This window comes from Phascolarctos cinereus, unplaced genomic scaffold (assembly GCF_003287225.1).
Source record: "Phascolarctos cinereus isolate Bilbo 61053 unplaced genomic scaffold, phaCin_HiC Scaffold_5;HRSCAF=322, whole genome shotgun sequence".
NCBI classification, from domain to species: Eukaryota; Metazoa; Chordata; class Mammalia; order Diprotodontia; family Phascolarctidae; genus Phascolarctos; species Phascolarctos cinereus.
The window spans coordinates 297,523,531-297,543,446 of NW_027555958.1; the positions used below are offsets into that span (position 1 = coordinate 297,523,531).

At 41.9% G+C, this 19,916-nt stretch overlaps 1 protein-coding gene across 1 annotated transcript in view; it reads right to left on the minus strand.

The window, feature by feature from the left end:
* Positions 1-19,916, minus strand: part of IGF2BP1 (insulin like growth factor 2 mRNA binding protein 1) — a 65,048-nt gene that overhangs the window by 22,456 nt on the left and 22,676 nt on the right. Inside the window, 3 exon segments of the mRNA XM_020997779.2 lie at positions 1,373-1,436; positions 3,767-3,818; positions 5,766-5,814. Of these exon segments, the coding sequence (XP_020853438.1) occupies positions 1,373-1,436; positions 3,767-3,818; positions 5,766-5,814 (165 nt within the window).

A 19,916-nucleotide genomic window follows, 5' to 3' on the forward strand; every position in this document is an offset into this window, starting at 1 on the left:
TGATATCGCTGTCTCCCCTATAAGAAAGAACAATTCTGCTTATATAAAAATGCCTGTGACCTCTGGGAATGCCCGCTTTTCCCAAGCAGAGGAGGCAGGTCCTCCTTTCAACCAACAGATGGAGCCATTGACCCAGCAAACAAGCCTTGGGTTGGACTCTTTAGCAACCAGGCTGAACTCCAGAGACCAGCTCCCTCTCAGTAGGCTCCAATACGGCCTTGGAAACACTGCCACTCTGATATATTACAATAGATTTCTACCAATTAAACATGAGGGGTTTCCATCCCTTATTTTCCCTCTATGTCAGCTGGAAAACTCAGGTCAACCTCACATCCATCAGATTGGCTAACGTGACAAAAAAGGAAAATGTTAAGTGTTGGAGGAGATGTGGGAAAATTGGGACACTGATGCACTGCTGGTGGAGTTGTGAACTGATCCAGCCATTGTGGAGAGGAATTTGGAACTACGCACAAAGGGCTATAAAGCTATGCATACCCTTTGATTCAACAACACCACTACTAGGTCTGTATCCCAAAGAGATTTTTTTAAAAGGAAAAGGGAAAGGACCTATATATACAAAAATATTTATAGCAGCTCTTTTTGTGGTGGAAAGAATTGGAAATTGAGGGGACGCCCATCAGTTGAGGAATGGCTGAACAAATTATGGTATGTGATTGTAATGGAGTATTATTGTGCTACAAGAAATGACAAGCAGGATGATTTCAGAAAAAATGGAAAGACTTACATGAATTGATACAAAATGAAATGAGCAGAACCAGGAGAACACTGTACACAGTAACAGCAATATTGTAAGAAGAACTATGAATGACTTAGCTATTCTTAATAATACGATTCAAGACAATCCCAAATCTCCTCAGAGAAAGAACTGATGTCATCTGAAAATGGGCTGAAGCATACTATTTTTCAATTTTTTTCTTTTTGTTTGAGTTTTCTTGCACAAAATGACTAATATGGAAATGTTTTACATGACTGTACATGTGTAACCTATATTAGATTACTTAAGTCTCAGGAAGGGGGGAAAGGAGGGAAGAAGGGATAGAATTTGGAACTCGAAACTTTAAAAAATGTTAAAAATTGTTTTTACATATAATTGGGGGGAAAATAAAATATTACTTAAAACTAAAAAAAAAGAAAGAAAACTCGAGTCACTCTCAAGAGAGGTTTGTGGTTCAGATGATAATAATAAATTACCACTATTATACATATTTGTACAACCCTTTAAGGTTTCCAAAACACTTTCCTCACAGCAACCTAATGAGATACAAAGTATACAAAAATCAATATGGTTCTCTTCAGTGTGCCCCCAACCTCCAAGCCTCCCACAGCACTGTCCATCTCCCAGCTAACTCACTGCCTGGTTTGTTCCCGGTTGGAATAGGTAACATTCACCACTGCAGTCTCACTCTCGGTGTTCACTAGAGGAGAAAACACAAGCCAGAATTAGAGCTAAGGAGCCACCTTTTTCCCACCTCCACCCCCTTCCAAGGCTTAAAAAATCCCATTGTTTTTGTTGAGAAAAAGAGAGAGAGAGAGAGAGAGAGCATGTGTGAGCTCGAGAGCGCTCACATCACAAAAGCCTCCCAAAGCGTGGCTCACTGGCCAAAGTCACAACTGTTACTGCCACCAAACACACCATTTTCAAGAGACGTCCAAATTTACCCCTCAGTTTGCTTTTTTAAAGTTTTCTTTCTTATTTCACCATTCCAGGACAGGTTAAGTGATGTATCCATCAAGTGTGGGAATATTGATTAAAAAAAAAAAGAACCCTGAATGGAATACCATCCTTCGACATCAAATCTTCAAAACTTATTCTATCTCATATTCTGAAATACTGAATGACCCCACCTATGTAGATAGGAGGACCAAGCTGGTTTGATTAAAAAGAGGCCTGAATCCCTGGGAGGCATCCAAGTCAAAGGCTCACAAACTATAGGCTTTAGCCAGCCTACTGCCTGTTTTTGTACAGCCTAGCGCTAAGTGTTCTTTTTACATTTTAAAATAAACTCTTATTGTATTTTAAGATGTAAATAATCCATTCTTAGCTACAAGAACAGGCAGATCAACTCCAGTGCTACCTACAGCTAGAAATCCCAAACTCTACTAGTGAAACTCACTACAGGCTCTTTAAGTCACCTGCTTAACCCTGCTTGTCTAGTCAAGCCCAAAGTGATTTGTTAGTACAGGCTGTGAACAATGTTGGGCAGCATGATTATACTATGATGTGAGTTTCATCCTGGTATTTATGATAAAGGCTTGGTTGCAGGAAGACAGCTCCAGATGGCATCTGGTCCAACCCCTGCTTTCAGGCAAGTGGAATGTATGACCTATGATGGGCAGGTGAATGACTGCCTATTCTCTTCAATCAGATCTCTAAGGACAAGAGACTGCATGACTCACTTATGAAGTAGGTCCCCACTCTAATATCTTCTCTCTCTGTCTCTGACAATATCTAACTTAGGGTCACAGAACTGGAAAAAAAAAGTTCAAAGATCCCTGAGACTAACCCTTTCTGGTATAGAGGAGAAAATTTAAGTCCTAAAACCTTGCAAGTCCCCTTCTTTGGGGGGGGGGGGAAGTCTTTGGGCAGAGGCTAGAAGACCATTTATCAGTTATGTTATAGAGGGGAGACTTTTCACATGTGGGTAGAACTAGAGGACCACTGAGTTCACTGGCAACTTTCAAATTCCGTGATTTTGTGACACCCCTCCCCCCATAAACACACACTTAATTCCATAATAGGTTTTAATGGAGATAAACAAGTAAGATAGAGTCCTTACTTTCAAGGTTACATGTTAAGTGACTTGCCCAAGGTCACATAGCTAGTAAGTGTCAAGTGTCTGAGGCCAGATTTGAACTCAGGAACTCCTGAATCCATGGCCTCTAGCCACCGTGCCACCTAGCTGCCCCAGGGTTTACAGTCTAATAATCCCTCATATATGTGAAAACATTTGATTATACTATATTAGCCCATATTTCAATTAAATCACCTGATAGTCTGTCTTTTCTTCTACAGGGTAAATAGTCCCATAAACTTTTTTTTTACACCTATTTTCCATATTTGGGTCATCAGGCTCTGGAAAGCTCCCCAGGTTTTGATCTATCTCTTTGGTTTTTTTATGAAAGTATGGTGAACCAAAGTAGCCACAGCCTGCTAAGGATCTGAAGTGTTTTATAGCATCAGAGTAAATAAATGCCCCATCATTCTTTGCTTTACATGACTGAAATTCACATAATGTTAGTCAGAACACTGTTCATAGAAACCAAAGATGTGTTTGGAGACCATGCAGTCTAGAGTTAACTGAACCTGGGGGCTCAGTGGATTTTTTAAAAAATATTTTACTCTATTTCAAAATGATTTGTTTCTTTTGAAATCTTATGTATTTTTATTTTATGCACTTAAAAGCCTTATTCTGTGAGGAGGTTCACAGACTTCAGATTGCCAGGAGTCTTGTTCTAATCTAACTCCTTTACTTTACAGTACAGGAAAACAAAGACTAGAAAGAAGACCTTCACCAAGGTCACCCAGCGAATTTCATGGCTGGACCAGAACTAGTTCCCAAGTCACTTGACCCTCGGTCTGAGCCTCTTGCCATTGTGCTACCCTGCCCTTTCTTGTTTTCATGAAGTCATGAAAGGATGCTTTCAATGAACCACATAGATATCCTCATGGGCACCGAAGGACTAGCTGATTTCTCAGTCTTGAGAAATCAACACCATGGCCATCCTCTCCATCTCATCCTCTTACCTTGCTCACAGCTCTCTACTGTGCCATACTGAGCCAGCAGGCTGTCCAACACCTGTAAAAGCAAAGAAAAAAGTCCATGGCCCACACCATCCCAGTCTTCCACAAGCTCCATTTCAATTAACTGAACAAACACTTAAGGCCCTACTTTGTGCTGGGCACTATGCCAGGCACTGGAGAGAGATACAAAGACAAAAACCAAACAGTAATTACTCTCCAGATGCTTGCATTCTCTATGGGGGTCTACACTTCTGAAAGCCCCTGCTTTCACTTAGGGGTGGGACCTCTCCCAGAAGACATTAAGACATATTCAGGGCATCTTGAAGAACTAAAGTGGGGGTGGAGGGGAGGATTTAGAATAATAATAATGATGATGATGATGATGTTGCTGATAAAACAATAATCTATATATTGCCTGCTATGTGCCAGGCACTGCTCTAAGCACTTTACAATTATTATTTTATTGATCCTCACAAGAACCCTGGCAAGGTAGGTGCTATTATTAATCCCCATTTTACAGATGAAGATACTGAGACAAACAGAAGTTTAAGGGACTTGCCCAGGGTCACACAGCTAGTAATTGTTTTGAGGCTGGATTTGAATTCTGGTCTTCCTGACTCCAGGGCCAGTGCTCTATCCACAGCACCACCAGCCACCTCAGAGTCCATAACCTTTTGACAGTGAGGGCAAGAAGGAACAGAAAAAAAAAAAAGAAAAAACATCTGGATATTCTAATCTACCCACTGGCCTAGGTGATGGGCCAGACCAGCTAGGAAGAAGTCATTCCTCTTTTTGTTTCAATCCTTAGAGAGCAAAGCTGTGATGAAAGCTGGTGGTTTTCTGACCTGTATCGCCTCCAAAAATGTGGAGACACATGATTTGACAAAGCTTGCCGGCCATATTTGTCTGTATGACTCATCCCAGCTGGAAACACTTTTGCAAAAGAGCAACACATATATGTCTGGTATATGCATCCTATTTCAGTGTCCCTGGCATAATTTGTGACTGGAAACTGCCTGAAGGTAGGAACTACCATCTTTCTTTCATCTGAATTTGCACCAGAAGCTAGCATAGGCCTCTGCCCACAACAATGGATGTTCAGACCAAGGCAGTTCACCTGTTAGGCATTGGTCAAACTAGATAATTTCTAAGGCTACTTCCAATTTTTAAAATTCTAGGATTTAATGCCAAGAGGGAGTCCTGGGACACATGAGCAAGGAATGAACAAGTCTGGACTATCAAATGAGATGTACAAGGCAATAGAGAAAACTGCTAACTTTATAGTCAAGACTGATGTTAATGAGACATACGCTCTGGTGGTGGTAGCCAGGTCTGGAGAGTTTAACTCCCTAGGCCAATTTTCTATCACTTTCAGTGCTTTCAGGTGACATTCAATCCACAATCCCACTAGGTCACTTGCACCCCCTTCTCACCACGAGGTGACTCAGGTGATTAATGAGAAGCGAGGTGGTACAGTGGAAAGAATGCTGGGCCTAGAGTTAGAAAGAGCCTAGATCAAATCTGACCTGACCTCAGGCACTTACTAGCTGTGTGACCCTGAGGAAGTCATTTGACCTCTTTTTTCCTTAATTTCCTCAACTATAAAATGAGGATAATAATAGCACCTATCTCCCAAGGTTGTTGTGAGGATAAAATGTGTAAGGTACTTAGCATAGTATGGGGCAGACAGTAGGTGCTATATACATGCCAATGATGATAATGAAGAATGAGCTCTGGTGTAGGGAAAGGGCTCAGAATCTGTCTCAACTTAGTGCTAGCCACCCAGGTTCTATGATGAGAAACTTTCCCTCCCTATCATCCCTCTCCTCACCTCCCATGAAATAACAGCTGGGAATACCTTCCCTCCTCCTTATTCAATCTGCAGACTTGGAAAGACATGTACTTTCTTTCTATAAACCTCCCAGGAATCTGTCTCTCCAGGAAAAGCAGCTGCTTTTCCTCCTCCCCATCCTGAGGGAAGGTCCCCTTCAAGGGCACTTACCTCCCAGCGAAGCTGGGGTGGAATATTTCGGATCTGAATTTTGCGGCTCCTGAAATGGAAAGAGAAAGTCATCAGTCACTCACGCCTGGACCATCATGTAGATGCCAAGATAACCCATGGCATTGCCATTAAAATTCTTGACTTTTGTTTCAACGACAGCTTCATTTGAAAAATATCTCCCCCTTTCCTCCCTACTTAGTGAGAGAATCGTTGAACCAAACTGTAAAAAGTAAACAAAAAAAAAAAAGTCAGACCAACCAACATATCGAAAATGTCCAGTGGTATATTTAATATTCCTCATCCCCTAGTCTCCCAACTTCTGGGAGGCGGGGAGGGGTGTTGCCTATTTTCAACTCTTTTTGTAGGCCAGCCAAGCTTGGTCTTTATAATTATATCTTTCAGTTCCATCTTTTTGTTCTTTCCAATTACTGCTATGGCATTGCCATTTCTAATAACCACAATAACCACATACATGCCATGGATACCACTACACAACCTTAATCCCCATCTCTCAAGGCTAACCTACTCACAGCTATTTCTCAAAGGCCAACAAAGTCACTACCACCAATTTTTTATAGTGGCAATATAGTGTAGTGGTAGAAAGTACTCAGTTTGGAATCAGAGTATCCAAGTTCAAAGCGCAAATCATTATGGTATAACTCTGGCCAAGTCACAAACTGCGGGCCTCAGTTTTTCCATCCATAAAATGGTGTGCTTAGATTATCTGCAAGAGGTCCCTTCCAAATCTATGGTCTTACAGATCTCAATGCTATGGACATTAGGCTTGAGTTTGAGTAACTGAGTAGAAGAAAGGGGCCCCATTTAGAACCTCTACTTTTCTAAAACTGGATTATCAATAGTAGTATTACAGATTTAGGGAATCAGCTAAGCCATAAGAAGGGAGTTTATGGCTGGTTTTTCTCCCACCCACCCATTTCTGCCTCTCAGTAGCCATCTGTAAGTATACTACTTCCCACCATTCCCACCATACTCTTATCTCTGACAACATTCAAAATGTCAAAAGAATGCAAACTCTTTTTTTGTTTTGCACCACTCTTCTTCCCCTCCCCACCACGTTCATAGTAGATGTTTAATCTAGCACAATCTCTTCATTTTACAAGGAAGGAAACTGAGGCCCAGAGAGGCTGACTTTTTTGGTGACATGGGCAAGTAAAGTCTACACTAATCAGTGCAATGAATGCACTGGCAGTCAGGTTTACATATCACAAATTACTTTAGCTGGCCAAACATTTGCATAGCTGTCTTTTTAGGTTCTTTATATCTTTTTACCAAGAACACCCAGAGCTCAGAAGCCATGTCTTTTCATTCAGCTAGCACTATACAGTGTCTAATAACCCAAGAGCCAAAAGATCCCTCCCTTGCTGAAGGCGTTTACCATCTCCCTCCTAATTTCCAAACATGACAATCTTCTCTAACTCCTGTTAGAAGTGAAAGGAAAGAAGATCAGAGTCACTTTGGCCTTCTATCAAAGAAAGGTAGTGATGAAGCCCCCTCTGGGAGGCGGCAACAGAACTCAGTGATGTTGGAAAAAGCAGCAGCAGGTACAAATGCTTGTCTTATGGCTGGATTTTGTTAATTTTGTTAATGCACAAGGAGCCGAGATCACATGGGCCTTGAATACCCTAGCAGAAAATGGGCTGAATTTAAAGTTTAAAAATTGGGGGTTACATCTTGGTTTATTACCTGTATATAACCTCCTTATGCCTCAGTTTCCTCATCTATAAAATGGAGGGGTTGCTCTAAAATGGTTTCTAAAGTCCCTTCAAGCTCTCATCTACGATCCTATGAGGCTGGACAAACCTCTTGACTCACAGAGAAAAATCCTTCCAGGGCCACAGAACTGAACCAACCCAGTGACCTGAGCCCCAGACCAAGCCCCATGCCAATGGTATTAAAAAGAGGAGAAAGATAAGGAAAATAGTCTGGAAAGCTCACTGCTGAGATAATGGAGGAGCTACACTATTATCTTAGGGGGGAAAATAAGAGAAATAATTCCAACAGTCATCAAATCAAAACTACTATCATTTCCTTACTAGGATGTGTCAATCAGTTTTCTCTATGACAACCACTGCAGTCCAAAGCACTCTTCTCTATATGATGTCTTTCTCCAGAAAATGTAACTCATCGAGGGTAAGGAGGACCTAGCTGGCTTGTATTATTGTGTTCCCGAGGCTAAGCACAGCACCCACCACAACTAGAGTGCATTTCCTTAAGGGAATTTGTTTCTTATGTCCAGAAGAGCCCCAAAGCCTGGATAAATCACCAGCAGCTAACAGGAAATGGAGCTGTAACCACCATACAAACCTTCTGGAGTTTCTTTATTTGGAAAATGAGGGAGACAGTGCACAATCTTTGACCCAGCTATAGTACTTCTAGATTAATACCCTAGAGACAGAGATGAGAGAAAGAGGGAAAGGGGCTCCGGAAGGCCCTTATGTACAAATATTATTCATAGCAACTCTTTCTGTCAACAAATTGTGGTATATGAATGTAATGGAATATTATCATGAAGGGATCACTTCAGAAAATCACGGGTAAGGCTCATATGAAGTGGTGCAGAACATAGTAAGCAGAACCAGGAGAACAAATGATAACATAATAGGGTAAAAGAGAAACAATGTTGAAAGACTCAACTCTGACCAACCTCAACTCCAGAGGATCTATGAAGAAGCATCCTATTCCACTTCCTGACAGAGAGGATAGATTCAGGAGGAAAAATGAGACATACGAAGGAAAAATGAAAGCTTCACAAAATAAGGACCAAAATGGCCTGAGGTCCTTTCCATCTTTTAATTTATGATCCCATAACCCAAACACTGTATCCTGCACAAAATGGCATTTAAATAAACTGAACTGAGTTGAGTTAAATTGTGCATGCACTAGAAAAGTGCCTTTGACTATACACATCTGATCACCTCATTTCACAAGAAGAAAACTGAGGGCCAGAGAAAGAAAGCTACTCATCCAATAATCACATGAAAGAGCTGGAGATAGGGCCAGGACTGGAACCTAGAAATCCTGATTCCCCCTACCCCAACCCCAAAGCATTCCTGCAGTCTAGCCTAGCTTATCTAGGTGCCCAAATAACAGTGGTTCTCTCCAAGCTCTCAACTGTTTCTCCCAGTACCTGGCCCCATTATGGGCCGGAAGTACTCTATCCCCAGCCACGGCCCAGGGCTCTTCAGCTTCCCGAGAAATTTAAATAGGGAGAAAACCTCACAAACTGTTATCCTTTGTCTAAACATGTCAAAGGTCACACAGGGATCCTTTTGCTCGCTTGCTGCTTCCCCTCCCCACTCTCTCTAGGGGTTTTCTTTTCTGGTAGGTTGGTTAAGAGATCGGGGGACAGGGTGGGTAGAGATGGAGAGGTGTGGATACAGGGAGGTAGGGCAGTGGTGAAATCAAATCTCTTCTTGGGATGTTAATCCACATCCTGAAAGCAAAGGCATTGAGATTGTCTGGAATGTCAGGAATGTCCCAGTCCCTGGAAGCAGGGTGGGAGAACAGAACAACCCAACCAATGAAAGAACCCAAACTCTCCCCTCCCCCATTTCGATAGGCAGGGCCCCACCCACACCTCCTGGGCACACACCCTGCCCTGATAACACATTCTCAGTACCCCCAACTAACTTTGAATTTTCAGTTCTCCCCTCTAACATTAGCAAACAGGGAAGTCCAGACCCAGATTCCTTTCCCAAAAAATAAAAACTTCAAATCACAGAGAATGGAAAGAGGAGGCCAACAAACCTCATAGGTACACACGACCTGTGGTAGTCAGTAAATTCAGTGAAGGCAGGGCAAGAGACAACTGATAGCTCCAAAGAGTTTAAAGTTACACATGCAGTAAAAGCAGAATATTACTACTGCAGAAATGTTACTAAGGCACAAGCAAGTCAACATTACAACCGTCAGCTTTCTCAATGTTCTCTCATTACAGTAACAAGGTATCAGGGAGGCTCTAAGAACTGACCAGTGTGGGTTAACAAACATTCAGGGGCTATGGTTGGATTTTGATTTCTTTCAGACCCTTCCTAACTAAGCTGGCCACCTCACGCCGTGAGCAAGGGAACGCACTGGATGCCATTCTCGAGATAGTCAGAGGAGGCTTCAAGATGGACTCCAGGTGTGTGTGGTTACAGGGGGAAAGAGCTCTGGAGGAGTAATCAAGCAGGGGAGCTGGGTTCCAGTCATGTGCAGCTACCACCAACACGGATTCGATTCTTTTGGACTCAATTTCCTCACCTGTAAAAATGAGTGAGTTGAATATCCATGGACAATTACTGGCTTCTACAATTTCTAGCACTGCCATGAATTCTATATTCTGTGCCTCTTTCAGGTTTTTTGGGCTACTATCAGCCACCAAGGGAACCAGGAGAAACAGTGAAATATGAAAAACCAAGAAGCATATTTGGGGGACCTTGTAGAATTATACAATTCTATATCTCAGAGATTTTTTGGCTTCTACTCATTATGTCTATAGCTAGAAGAGGACACCTTTGAGGTAATCTAATTCAATCTCATTCTCAGGATTTTTGTATAGCACTTATCACACTGCCTGGCACACAGTGGGCACTTAATAAATGGATTTTCCCTTCCTCTACTTTATTTTTGGGTTTTTTTTGGAAGGGGGAGTGTTTTTTGGCTTTTTGAGACAATCAAGGTTAAGTGACTTGCCCAGGGTCACACAACTGTCCTCCTGACTCCAGGGCCAGTGCTCTATCTACTGCACTACCTAGTTGCCCCCTCCCTCTCCTTTACTTTAGAGAAGGGAAGCTCAGAGATTTTAGATGACTGGTAGTCCCAGGTCACAGGGATAGTCAGTGACTGGGCAGATTCTTTTGGGTCCAGATCCTACACCCTCTTTACTGCTACCTTTCTCTGTGGATAGAGGCCACAACTGTCCCCTGGGTAGGTTCGCAAGAGTGGAAGGGCATTGAACAACCACACCCATTCTCCATGTTCATTGTGCCACTCCAATCACAGGCTGAAGGAAGCTGGTGTGGGAGATGCATAATGATAATTCTTTGGAACAGTGAAGAATTTGGGGAAAAGATATGGTGGCAAGGAATAGACAGGGGAGAAACTTCCCTCTTCCTTTGGCAGGATAAGAACTGGGAGACCTAAGCACAGCTATTAATCAGAGAAACAGATTTTTTCTAAGACATAGAGTGGCTCAAAAGACAAGGGGCTTGGGGCAGCTAGGTGGCGCAGTGCATAGAGCACCGGCCCTGAAGTCAGGAGCACCTGAGCTCAAATCCAGCCTCACACCAAACACTTGACACACTTACTAGCTGTGTGACCCTGGGCAAGTCACTTAACCCCAATTGCCAAAAAAAAAAAAAAGACAAGGGGCTTACAGAATTGGGAACAGAGGAAAAGGAAGTCTCAAGAGCTGGCAACCCAGAGGAAGGAGCACCAGGTAGCCCTGGCTTCATCTTATTGGTCCTTTCACATTACTAGCACAGTGACAAATCGCCAATTTGGAAAGAAAGGTCACTCTGAAATCGTGTAAAGCCTGAGTTAAAGTAACATGACAGAGATGCAATTGTGTTCCTTTCAACAGGCCTGTGCTGGATCATGTGAGTTTTAATCTGTTAAGTATTGTGACTTCCCAAGGGAGGAGGTAGTCTCAAGGTCCCTTCTAGCTCTGACATCCTATGTTCTCTTGTTCTGAATAAATATAGTGATTCAAACTAGACTAATGAAGTGTTGCCACGGTGAGGTCCTGCCAACCCTGTTCTCTTGAAGAGTTAGCTAGCATGTATAACAAATGAGTGTGCCTCAAAGTGGTTAGAAATGTTGCTTTCTTATAGGTTAAACATTCCCCCAGAATCTTCTTTACATTAACCTGCTTTACAAGCTACACATTTTTCCATAGCTTGTGCAAAGGTACCTCTCAGGGTAGGAATGATCACATACTCAAATTAGTGGGTCTTAAGCAATTGGCCTTTACTGAAATAATCTTGTTTTATCAAGGGCTCTGGTTGCAGCTGGCTGTTGAGGAAATGGGGGGGGGGTTAGAATGCATAGGAGGGGGAGGGGCAGTTGCCCAGGACACCTGTCCTTTCTTACCAGGCTGGGGCCTCCTTAGAGGGCAGAGTGCACACCTGACAGCTAGCTAATATTTGTGGGGAAGTTAGAAACTCCCTCCCCCTCTATACCTAAAGAATGTCACTCTTCTAAGCTTGTCTTGCTCCCACTTCCTAGCTCATCCCCTAAAAGGGGCCATTGTTAATTAAGAATCATTCCATCTTCTCCTCAAGGGAAAGTGAAGTTCACGCTCCAATCAGGTCAGAACCAATCAAATACCAAGGGTCAGAACACCAAATGTCAGTTTTTCCAAACACAGAATCATCAGACTGCATGCTACAACCTCAATGTGCCTGCTGTTCAGTTGGGCAGTACAAGGTTCTGCTACTTGTGGTGGTGTGACCCTGGGTAAGGCACATTACCACACTGAATCTCAATTTCTTCAGCTTGCAAAATAAGGCGACTGATCTAGAAGACTTCATATTTTAGGCAGAAACTCCAATGACCCGGGTTCAAATCTGTACTCCTTGCCCCTCAATGGCACCCAAGCAATCCTTTCCACAGTTCCACATGTTGGGATCTTTTGACACTCCCCCCCATCTTCTATTTCTCCTACCTGACTGAGCATTCTTTATCTGTCTGCTTTATGGGTTCTATCATCTATCTACCAGCCTCTCTTATCACGGTATTAAACAAAGTCTCTGTCCTTGTACCTCTTTATACTTTTTTCCCTTTTTTTCATCTCCTCCCATAGGTTTAATTATGATCTCTATGCTAATGACTTCCAGGTGTTCATAGTCCTCTTGATTTTTTCCTTTCAAGCATCAGTCTGCTAAACCACACACCCACCAGGTATTTTACCAGCATCTCAATCTTAATATAGAAAGTTCTCACTTTATGTAAAGTGGACCATTCCACAGACCTCTGGGTAAAGTGATTTTTACATAATGCAAATTTGTCCCTGCCCACTCACTTCACTTAGCTCATAACAAAAGCATACACAAAATATTTTTATACAAGTCATAAAATGTATTAAAATGCAGACATATTAAATGTTGTACCATGATAACAGATGGGATTATGAAATGAAAGGTAAAGTTAGTGATAAAAGTATGCACAGTATCGTATAGTAAAGTTAACATAAGTGGGCAGTATGTTGTCCCTTCCCCACCCTTGGAACCTAGCCTTTATCATTGGTGGTTGACTTTGCAACTTTTTTTAATGAAGCTTATTGAGAGATGCTTGGCCAGTGGCTCTCTTTTGTTTCTTGTATGTCTGATGATAGCAAGCAATATTATCCCCAATTAGTCTCTGACTTTTAAAAATCTTGAAGTATTTGGCCCCATTTTTTTAATACAAGAAAAAAATTCCCTCAAATGGTGAAATGTTCCTGCTGACTGCTTCATTGTTTCAAACCTTTTGGTTTCTAAGCTTTTTGGTTCAACCTCAAGCTCCGAACTTTCTTTTCTTCTTCTGTGATCTTTGCAGCTAGCAGCTCAATCAGATCCTTATTAGCCAGTTCTTCTCCATGAAACTCAATCAACTCCTCCTCCACATCCTTCTCATCCACTTCTAGCTCCAATTCTTGTGCTAATTTTACAATCGTGTAACTCACTTTCACCTTTGTCAAATCCACAACGGCTGTTACATCTTCCCACGTCTTAGCAATATTCTGGATTGCATGGTAAATATTATAGGACTTCCACAAACCTCTCAATGTCAAGTCCTTATTTGTATTCAAAGCTGCAACTGCCTGGGCAAAAGTAGTGAATAAATAATACTCACTCCCCAATCCATAGGTTGTAATAATGAGGTAGTGTTAAGGGGAAATAAGACCACTTTTACATTCTTAATAAAATCAGCCAAATGGGGAGGGTAACCAGAGGTATTATCTAAAATAAGTAGAATTTTGAAAGGATTGCCATTATCATTATAAAACCTCAACTTAGGGAACAAAGCAGTGCATAAACCTTTATTCAAAGAGGATAATGGTTATCTAAGCCTTTTTGTTGTGGTGGTTTAGTCATTTTTCAGTAGGACTTCATGACCCCTTTGGGGGATTTTCTTGGCAAAACATACTGGAGTGGGTTGCCAATTCCTTCTCCAGCTCATTTTACAGATGAGGAAACTGAGGCAAACACGGTTAAGTGACCTGTCCAGGGTGACATAGCTAGCACATATCTGAGGCCAGATTTGCATTCAGATCCTCCTGACTCCAGTCCCAGCACTCTATCTACTGTACCACCCAGCTGCCCCAGCGATGCCTTAGGGTTCTTGAAATAATGCACAGGTACCATTGCCTTGCTGATTCCTTTCAATGCTCTGGGATCTTCTGAGAGGTGCACAAGAACAGGTTTTAATCTACAAGTCTCAGATGAATTCCTTTTAAGCCGAAAAGGAACTCTTTTTCCGAAGCTTTATGCCTGTTTTTTACTGAGATATAGGTTCAAGATGGCATTTTTTGATAAAATAGGCCAGTTTCATCTGCATTAAAAATTTGCTCTGGCAAGTAGGGACCTTCATCTGTTATTTTCTGCAGGAACTCAGGGAACTGGCAGCCACTCCTGACATCTGCATATTATGAAATCCTGCACAATTTTTAAATCGTGCAAACCAACCACTGCTTAACTGTAAATACCCGTGTGCCTTCAGGATGCTTTTCCTTTAAATCTTCAAAGAGGCTTCGAGCCTTGGCTTGAATTCTCATCAAGCTTAAAGGAATATTCTTCTGAGGCTGGTCTTCTATCCACATAGTTAATGGTTTCTCCATCCCTAAAATAGCACCTTTTCTTTGTTTCAACAGATAAGTCGACTCCTTGCAAGCTCTGCCTTTTGCTTGTTCCTTTATCTAGGCAATATCCTTCCCTAGGGTGTTGGCAGTCGCACTACAAGAGTTCATGTGCTACCAATGATGATTATTGTCCTTCATATTTTCTAATTATTTTCATTTGCATTTGAGTCTACTGGCTTATGCTTATTGACTTGATTCACTTTTCCCCTCAAAAGCACGTTTGCCACCAGCTATGACAAAAATGTAAGGATCACTCTTGAACGTGGACAGGCACAGTATCAGTCACTGTCAGCAGACATGTGGGAACCCACTTACAGATGCTTCCCAACTTCCCACCACCATTTAAGCACATTGTGCAGTGTTTTATCATACAGCATCTGCTTTGCATAAGGAATTTACATAATTTTTTGGAATGCAAATTTTTAGAATTCTTTAAAGTCAAATTTGTGTAATGTGAATTTATGTAAAGTGAGAACTGTCTGTATGTGCAAAACGTCTCTCTCTCTCTCTCTCTCTCTCTCTCTCTCTCTCTGGCTAGGTAATGGGGTTAAGTGACTTGCCCAGGCTCACACAGCTAATGTTATGTGTCTGAGGCTGGATTCAAACTCAGGTCCTTCTGAATCCAGGGCCAGTACTCTATCCACTTTGCCACCTAGCTGCCCCCCCTCTTCACTCTCAATCAGCCAAAGCCTATCTGACCATGTCCTCTCTCACTCAGAAATCTTCACAGGCTGTATTTTGCCTCTAAGACAATGGCCAACCTGACTCCAGCTTCCTTTTCCAGCCTTAATTTGTATTTCATTCCCCTTTACACACTATGTTATAAATTGGACTACTAGCTATTCCAGTGGGCATTTTCTCCCTCCAACTAATCCCTATCTGCTAATCTGCATACCTGTTGTAGTGCTCAAACAAACTAAGGTCTTCTTACATGAAGAATTGAGTTTTGGACATATTGACAGTTGTCACTTTACATAAATTCACATAACAAAAATATGAATTCTAAAAGAATTCTATAAGAGGAATTCTTATTTAAATTTATTATTTTAAGGAATTCTAAAAGAAATTTGCATTCAAAAAAATTACGAAAATTCCTTATGCAAAGCAGATGCTGTATGACAAGACACTGTGCAATGTGCATAAATGGTGGTGGGAAGCTAAAAAGCATCTGCAAGTCAGTTCCCACATGTCTGCTGACAGTGAATGATACCGTGTCTCTCCACATTCAAGAGTGATCCTTATATTTTCATTATAGCTGGTCAGAAACGCTTTTGGTTGGTGGGGAGGGGGGTTTAATTTTAACTTTTTGGTCTTTGCATCTCCAGAGTCTGAAGCCAGAGTCATACATAAAAAGCACTAAATAAATGACTGTTGTATTTATTCGTTTCCCTGGCTTAATCCAACCACACAAATTATTATCTGCTCAAGAGCAGGAAAGAAATTGAGTTTGCTTGAAGAAGTAAGAACAAAAATATTCCTACCTGGTGCCCACATCTTGTGGGAAAGGGAACACACCACTCTTCTTTCAGAGGGAGTCACCATTAGGATATGAGTAAGAAGAAGTCTTTTATTACCTACCCACAGTAAACTGTAGAAATACTCTCCAGGTCTCCTACCTACTGTATTCTATTAAAAGAAACAGAAAGTAAGCAAGTACAATTTTGTTATCCTGGGTGCTACATAGGGAAAGCTCACAAGGATCATGGAATTTGACTTGGAAAGGACCTCAGATTATCTAATCCAATCCCTTTGTTAGTTACAGATGAGGCCATGAGCCCAAAGAAAAGGTAACACAGAAAGTACTCAGTATAGTTAGGATTCAAATCCAGCAACTGTCTACAATGCACCAGAACACCAGCAGTTAGTGACTGCTGAAATCTGAGATTGAGGTGGCCATCTGAAGAGTTTACCCATCTTAAATCCCTGGAAAGTTCTACTGATTCATTAACCTTTAGGAATATCATCCAACCTATTCCCAGTTACATAAGTAAAGAATCAGAACATCTAGGAGCAGCAAGGGATTTTAGTGGTGTATAGCCCAACTCCCTTGTGTTTCAGGTGAGAAGACAGAGGCCCAGAAGTGACTTCCCCCAAGTCACAATATAGTTAGATAGTAGCAAAGCATAGAAAGGAACTCAGGTGTCCCTGCAAGCTAATGCTCTTTCCACTAAAGCTCACTCTCTCTACTAGAAAGCAGGTGGTAAAGAAAAGGAGCAGACGATTTCCAATCTTAGCTTCTTTTTTTTACATTGAGCAATGTCATTTCTTTGCTATTCTTTTCCCCTTTATGGTACAAAAGCATGGGTGGTGGGGAGAGAATCTCTGGACCTTGGCCCAGGGCAGAGAGCCGATAGCCAGAGTCAGATCGTCTGGGAAAACCCTCTCTAAAGGGGGTGGAACTGGCACGCTCCGGGGATGGCAGCAACTCAGACAGGGGGTGGGGCCTTGTGGAAGGAGGGGAGGGGAGAAGGGAGGTGGAGCTGGCTTGATGCCCAGGGCTCCCTGCCCAAATTGTATCAAAAAGCAGAAAGGCAAGGCAGGCAAGCCCAGGGGCTGAAGACACTGCAGGAGGCTAGGTGCCAGGCAGCAGGGAAGGGGACATGGAACAGAGAGGAAGCTGCCCTCATGGAGGCTGCTACAAGTTGGGGAATTGGTATGGCTGTGTGTAGACAGCCTGTGCACATGGTCATATAAACATCTACATGCAAAGTCATATGTGTATAATGATAGCCGTTCCAGAGATGGGGACCCAAAAGCTTCCTGCAGAACTATAGGATTCCTGGGACTCTGGCCCTTCCTTATGTAATCCCTAAACTCTCCTTGTTCCAGATCTCCTTGGGCCAAACTCCTCACGTCTCTGGGCTGTGGCTTCTTTATCTGAAAATGTTGAAGACTAGACTAGGTGACTTCTAATGTCCTTTTCAGCAAAAGCAGTGATCCTGAGTCAATGTTGCAATCACTGCTAGGGTTGACTGGGAGACAAGGGACCAGACAAGGGGAAGAACAGAAAGGAACTGACATGAAACGCTTCAATGTTTGCAAAGTATTTTCTATATACACATGTTTCGTTCAGTCAACTGCCCTGTAAGGTTAGCAATTCAAGGTATTATAGCCTCAAATGCACAGGTCATGAAACTGAATTCCTCGACAAGGTTAAGTGACTTGCCTGAGGCCACAAAAGCATCTTAAAAGCAGGATTGGAACCTAGGTTTTCTAATTCCAAATTTAGCATTCTATCAACTATATACACCACACTGCACCTCAATCTTAGGGGTCACTCATAGCTCTGAAACTCCTTGATTAGGTCTGCTACACAGATTAGCTTGGAGGCAGCATAGCAACACGGAAACATTAGATTTAGAGTTAAAAAAAAAAAGCTGGGTTCAAATCTTGCAACCTTCAACTTTACATCTCTGGGGCCATTTCCTCATCTGTACCATGGAGGGGTTGGACTAGATGTAAGATCTCTTTCAGATCTAAGTGTATGATCCTACCAAGCCCTTACACACCACTGTCACACCTCTCCTAATCTTTCATCCAACAGGTTTCTGTTGGAAATAAGTTCATTTAAATTAAGTGCATGCATATGTCGAAAGCATATACTCAATTTCTAGTAACATTTTTTTTTTGTAGCAGAAGAACTGGAAACAAAATGGAAAACGGCTACCCATTTTATGCTAGCAATTCAAGGTGTTATAGCCTATAGAAAAGCAATAGAATATTACCATGCTATAAGAAACAATGACTATGATGAATGCAGAGGAAGATTTACATGAACTTACAAAGTCAAGAAACCCCAACCAGAAAAATGATAGCACGATATAAATGAAGAGATATGTATGACCTCTCCTCCCTTTGCCACCCTTCCACTTCTTTGCTCAGAGTTCCGGGAAGGGAGAGGGGAAGTTCTGAGGGTGAAACACTGCATATAATGTCAAGCTTTTCAATAGGTTGTTTAGTTTTATTTTCCCTTTTTTATTCTTTGTCATAAAGGACAGCTCTGAAAGGCTCTGTGGGAGGGGGAGAGAGGAATACATTGGGAAAATGTAGGTGACATAAAAACAAAAGACATCAATAAAATATATATTTTAAGAAATTAAGGCACAAATAATGTCCAAGAGTAGGGAAGATGAGATACCCTTTGGTTCTTATTTACCAGGCATCCTGGAAAGTGCCTCAATTGGAATGGAAGCTTCGTCCTAGAACTTGGGGACATAAAAAGGGCCTCAGGTGCTATTTTCAAACCCCTCCTGTTTTACATGAGAATGCTGAGGTCCAGAAAGAAATGGCCTATTTAAAACCACACAAACAACTGTCAGAATCAGAACCCAGGCTAATTCCCAGACCACATATTCTTTCTACTAAAAGAAAAGCAAAGTGAATAAACACAGGAAATCTCTTAGAATATAATAATGTCAGATGGGACTAATGTCCATATTTTATAGATTAACCATAGGATTTAGAGCTATAAGAAACACTGGAGATCATCTATTCCATCCCCTGTCCCCTCATTTTACAGGTGTGGAAACGAGGAGCTCAGAAAAATTAAGTGACTTGCCCCAAATCACATAGTAGGACTACTCAGTGCTAACCCAAATTCCTTTGGCTCTACTAAAGCACCCTGGCCCTTACTGTATATGATTGTTTCAGAGGGCAAAAGATAATGGTATTACCAGTTCTTTAACACTACCCTCAAGACTTTCCCCTTTCTCATCCATCTTCCACATAGTCACTAAAGTGATGCTCCTAAAGCACAAGCCTTCCCTCTCTGAACTAGCTTTGTATTCATTTTGTCTTTATGCACATATATTTGTATCTGTACTAATTGTCTCTCCAATTAGAACATAAGCTATTTGAGGGCAGCAACTGTTTGGATTTTGTCCCTGGCTCTCCAGGGCTTAGCACAGTGTCTAGAACGTAGCAGACACTAAATAAATGCTGGAGGACCTACCAGTTAACACATGGAGATGGGGGTGGGGAGTAGGAGGGGTAAGGAGCCAGGGGGCAGGATGAAGCCTCTTCAAAGGCATCACTTCCAGAAAGCTTTTAAAAGGTACTTTTCTAAATTAGCCAAGAATGCAAAGGGTTAATGGTGTGAAACTGAGAACTCTTGGAAGTAGCAAGGTGCTAACTGGTCATACACAGAGTAACAAAACCTTTGTGGTAAACTGAAAACAGTCAAGGCTTTGTTCCCCAAGCCATTCATCTGAAAAAGAAACAGACTGACAGGTAGGCCCCAAGAAACTATACTTCTTGGCCAACTGATAACATAAGATTCAAAGGATGCCCTGGTGTCTCCTAAGAACCTT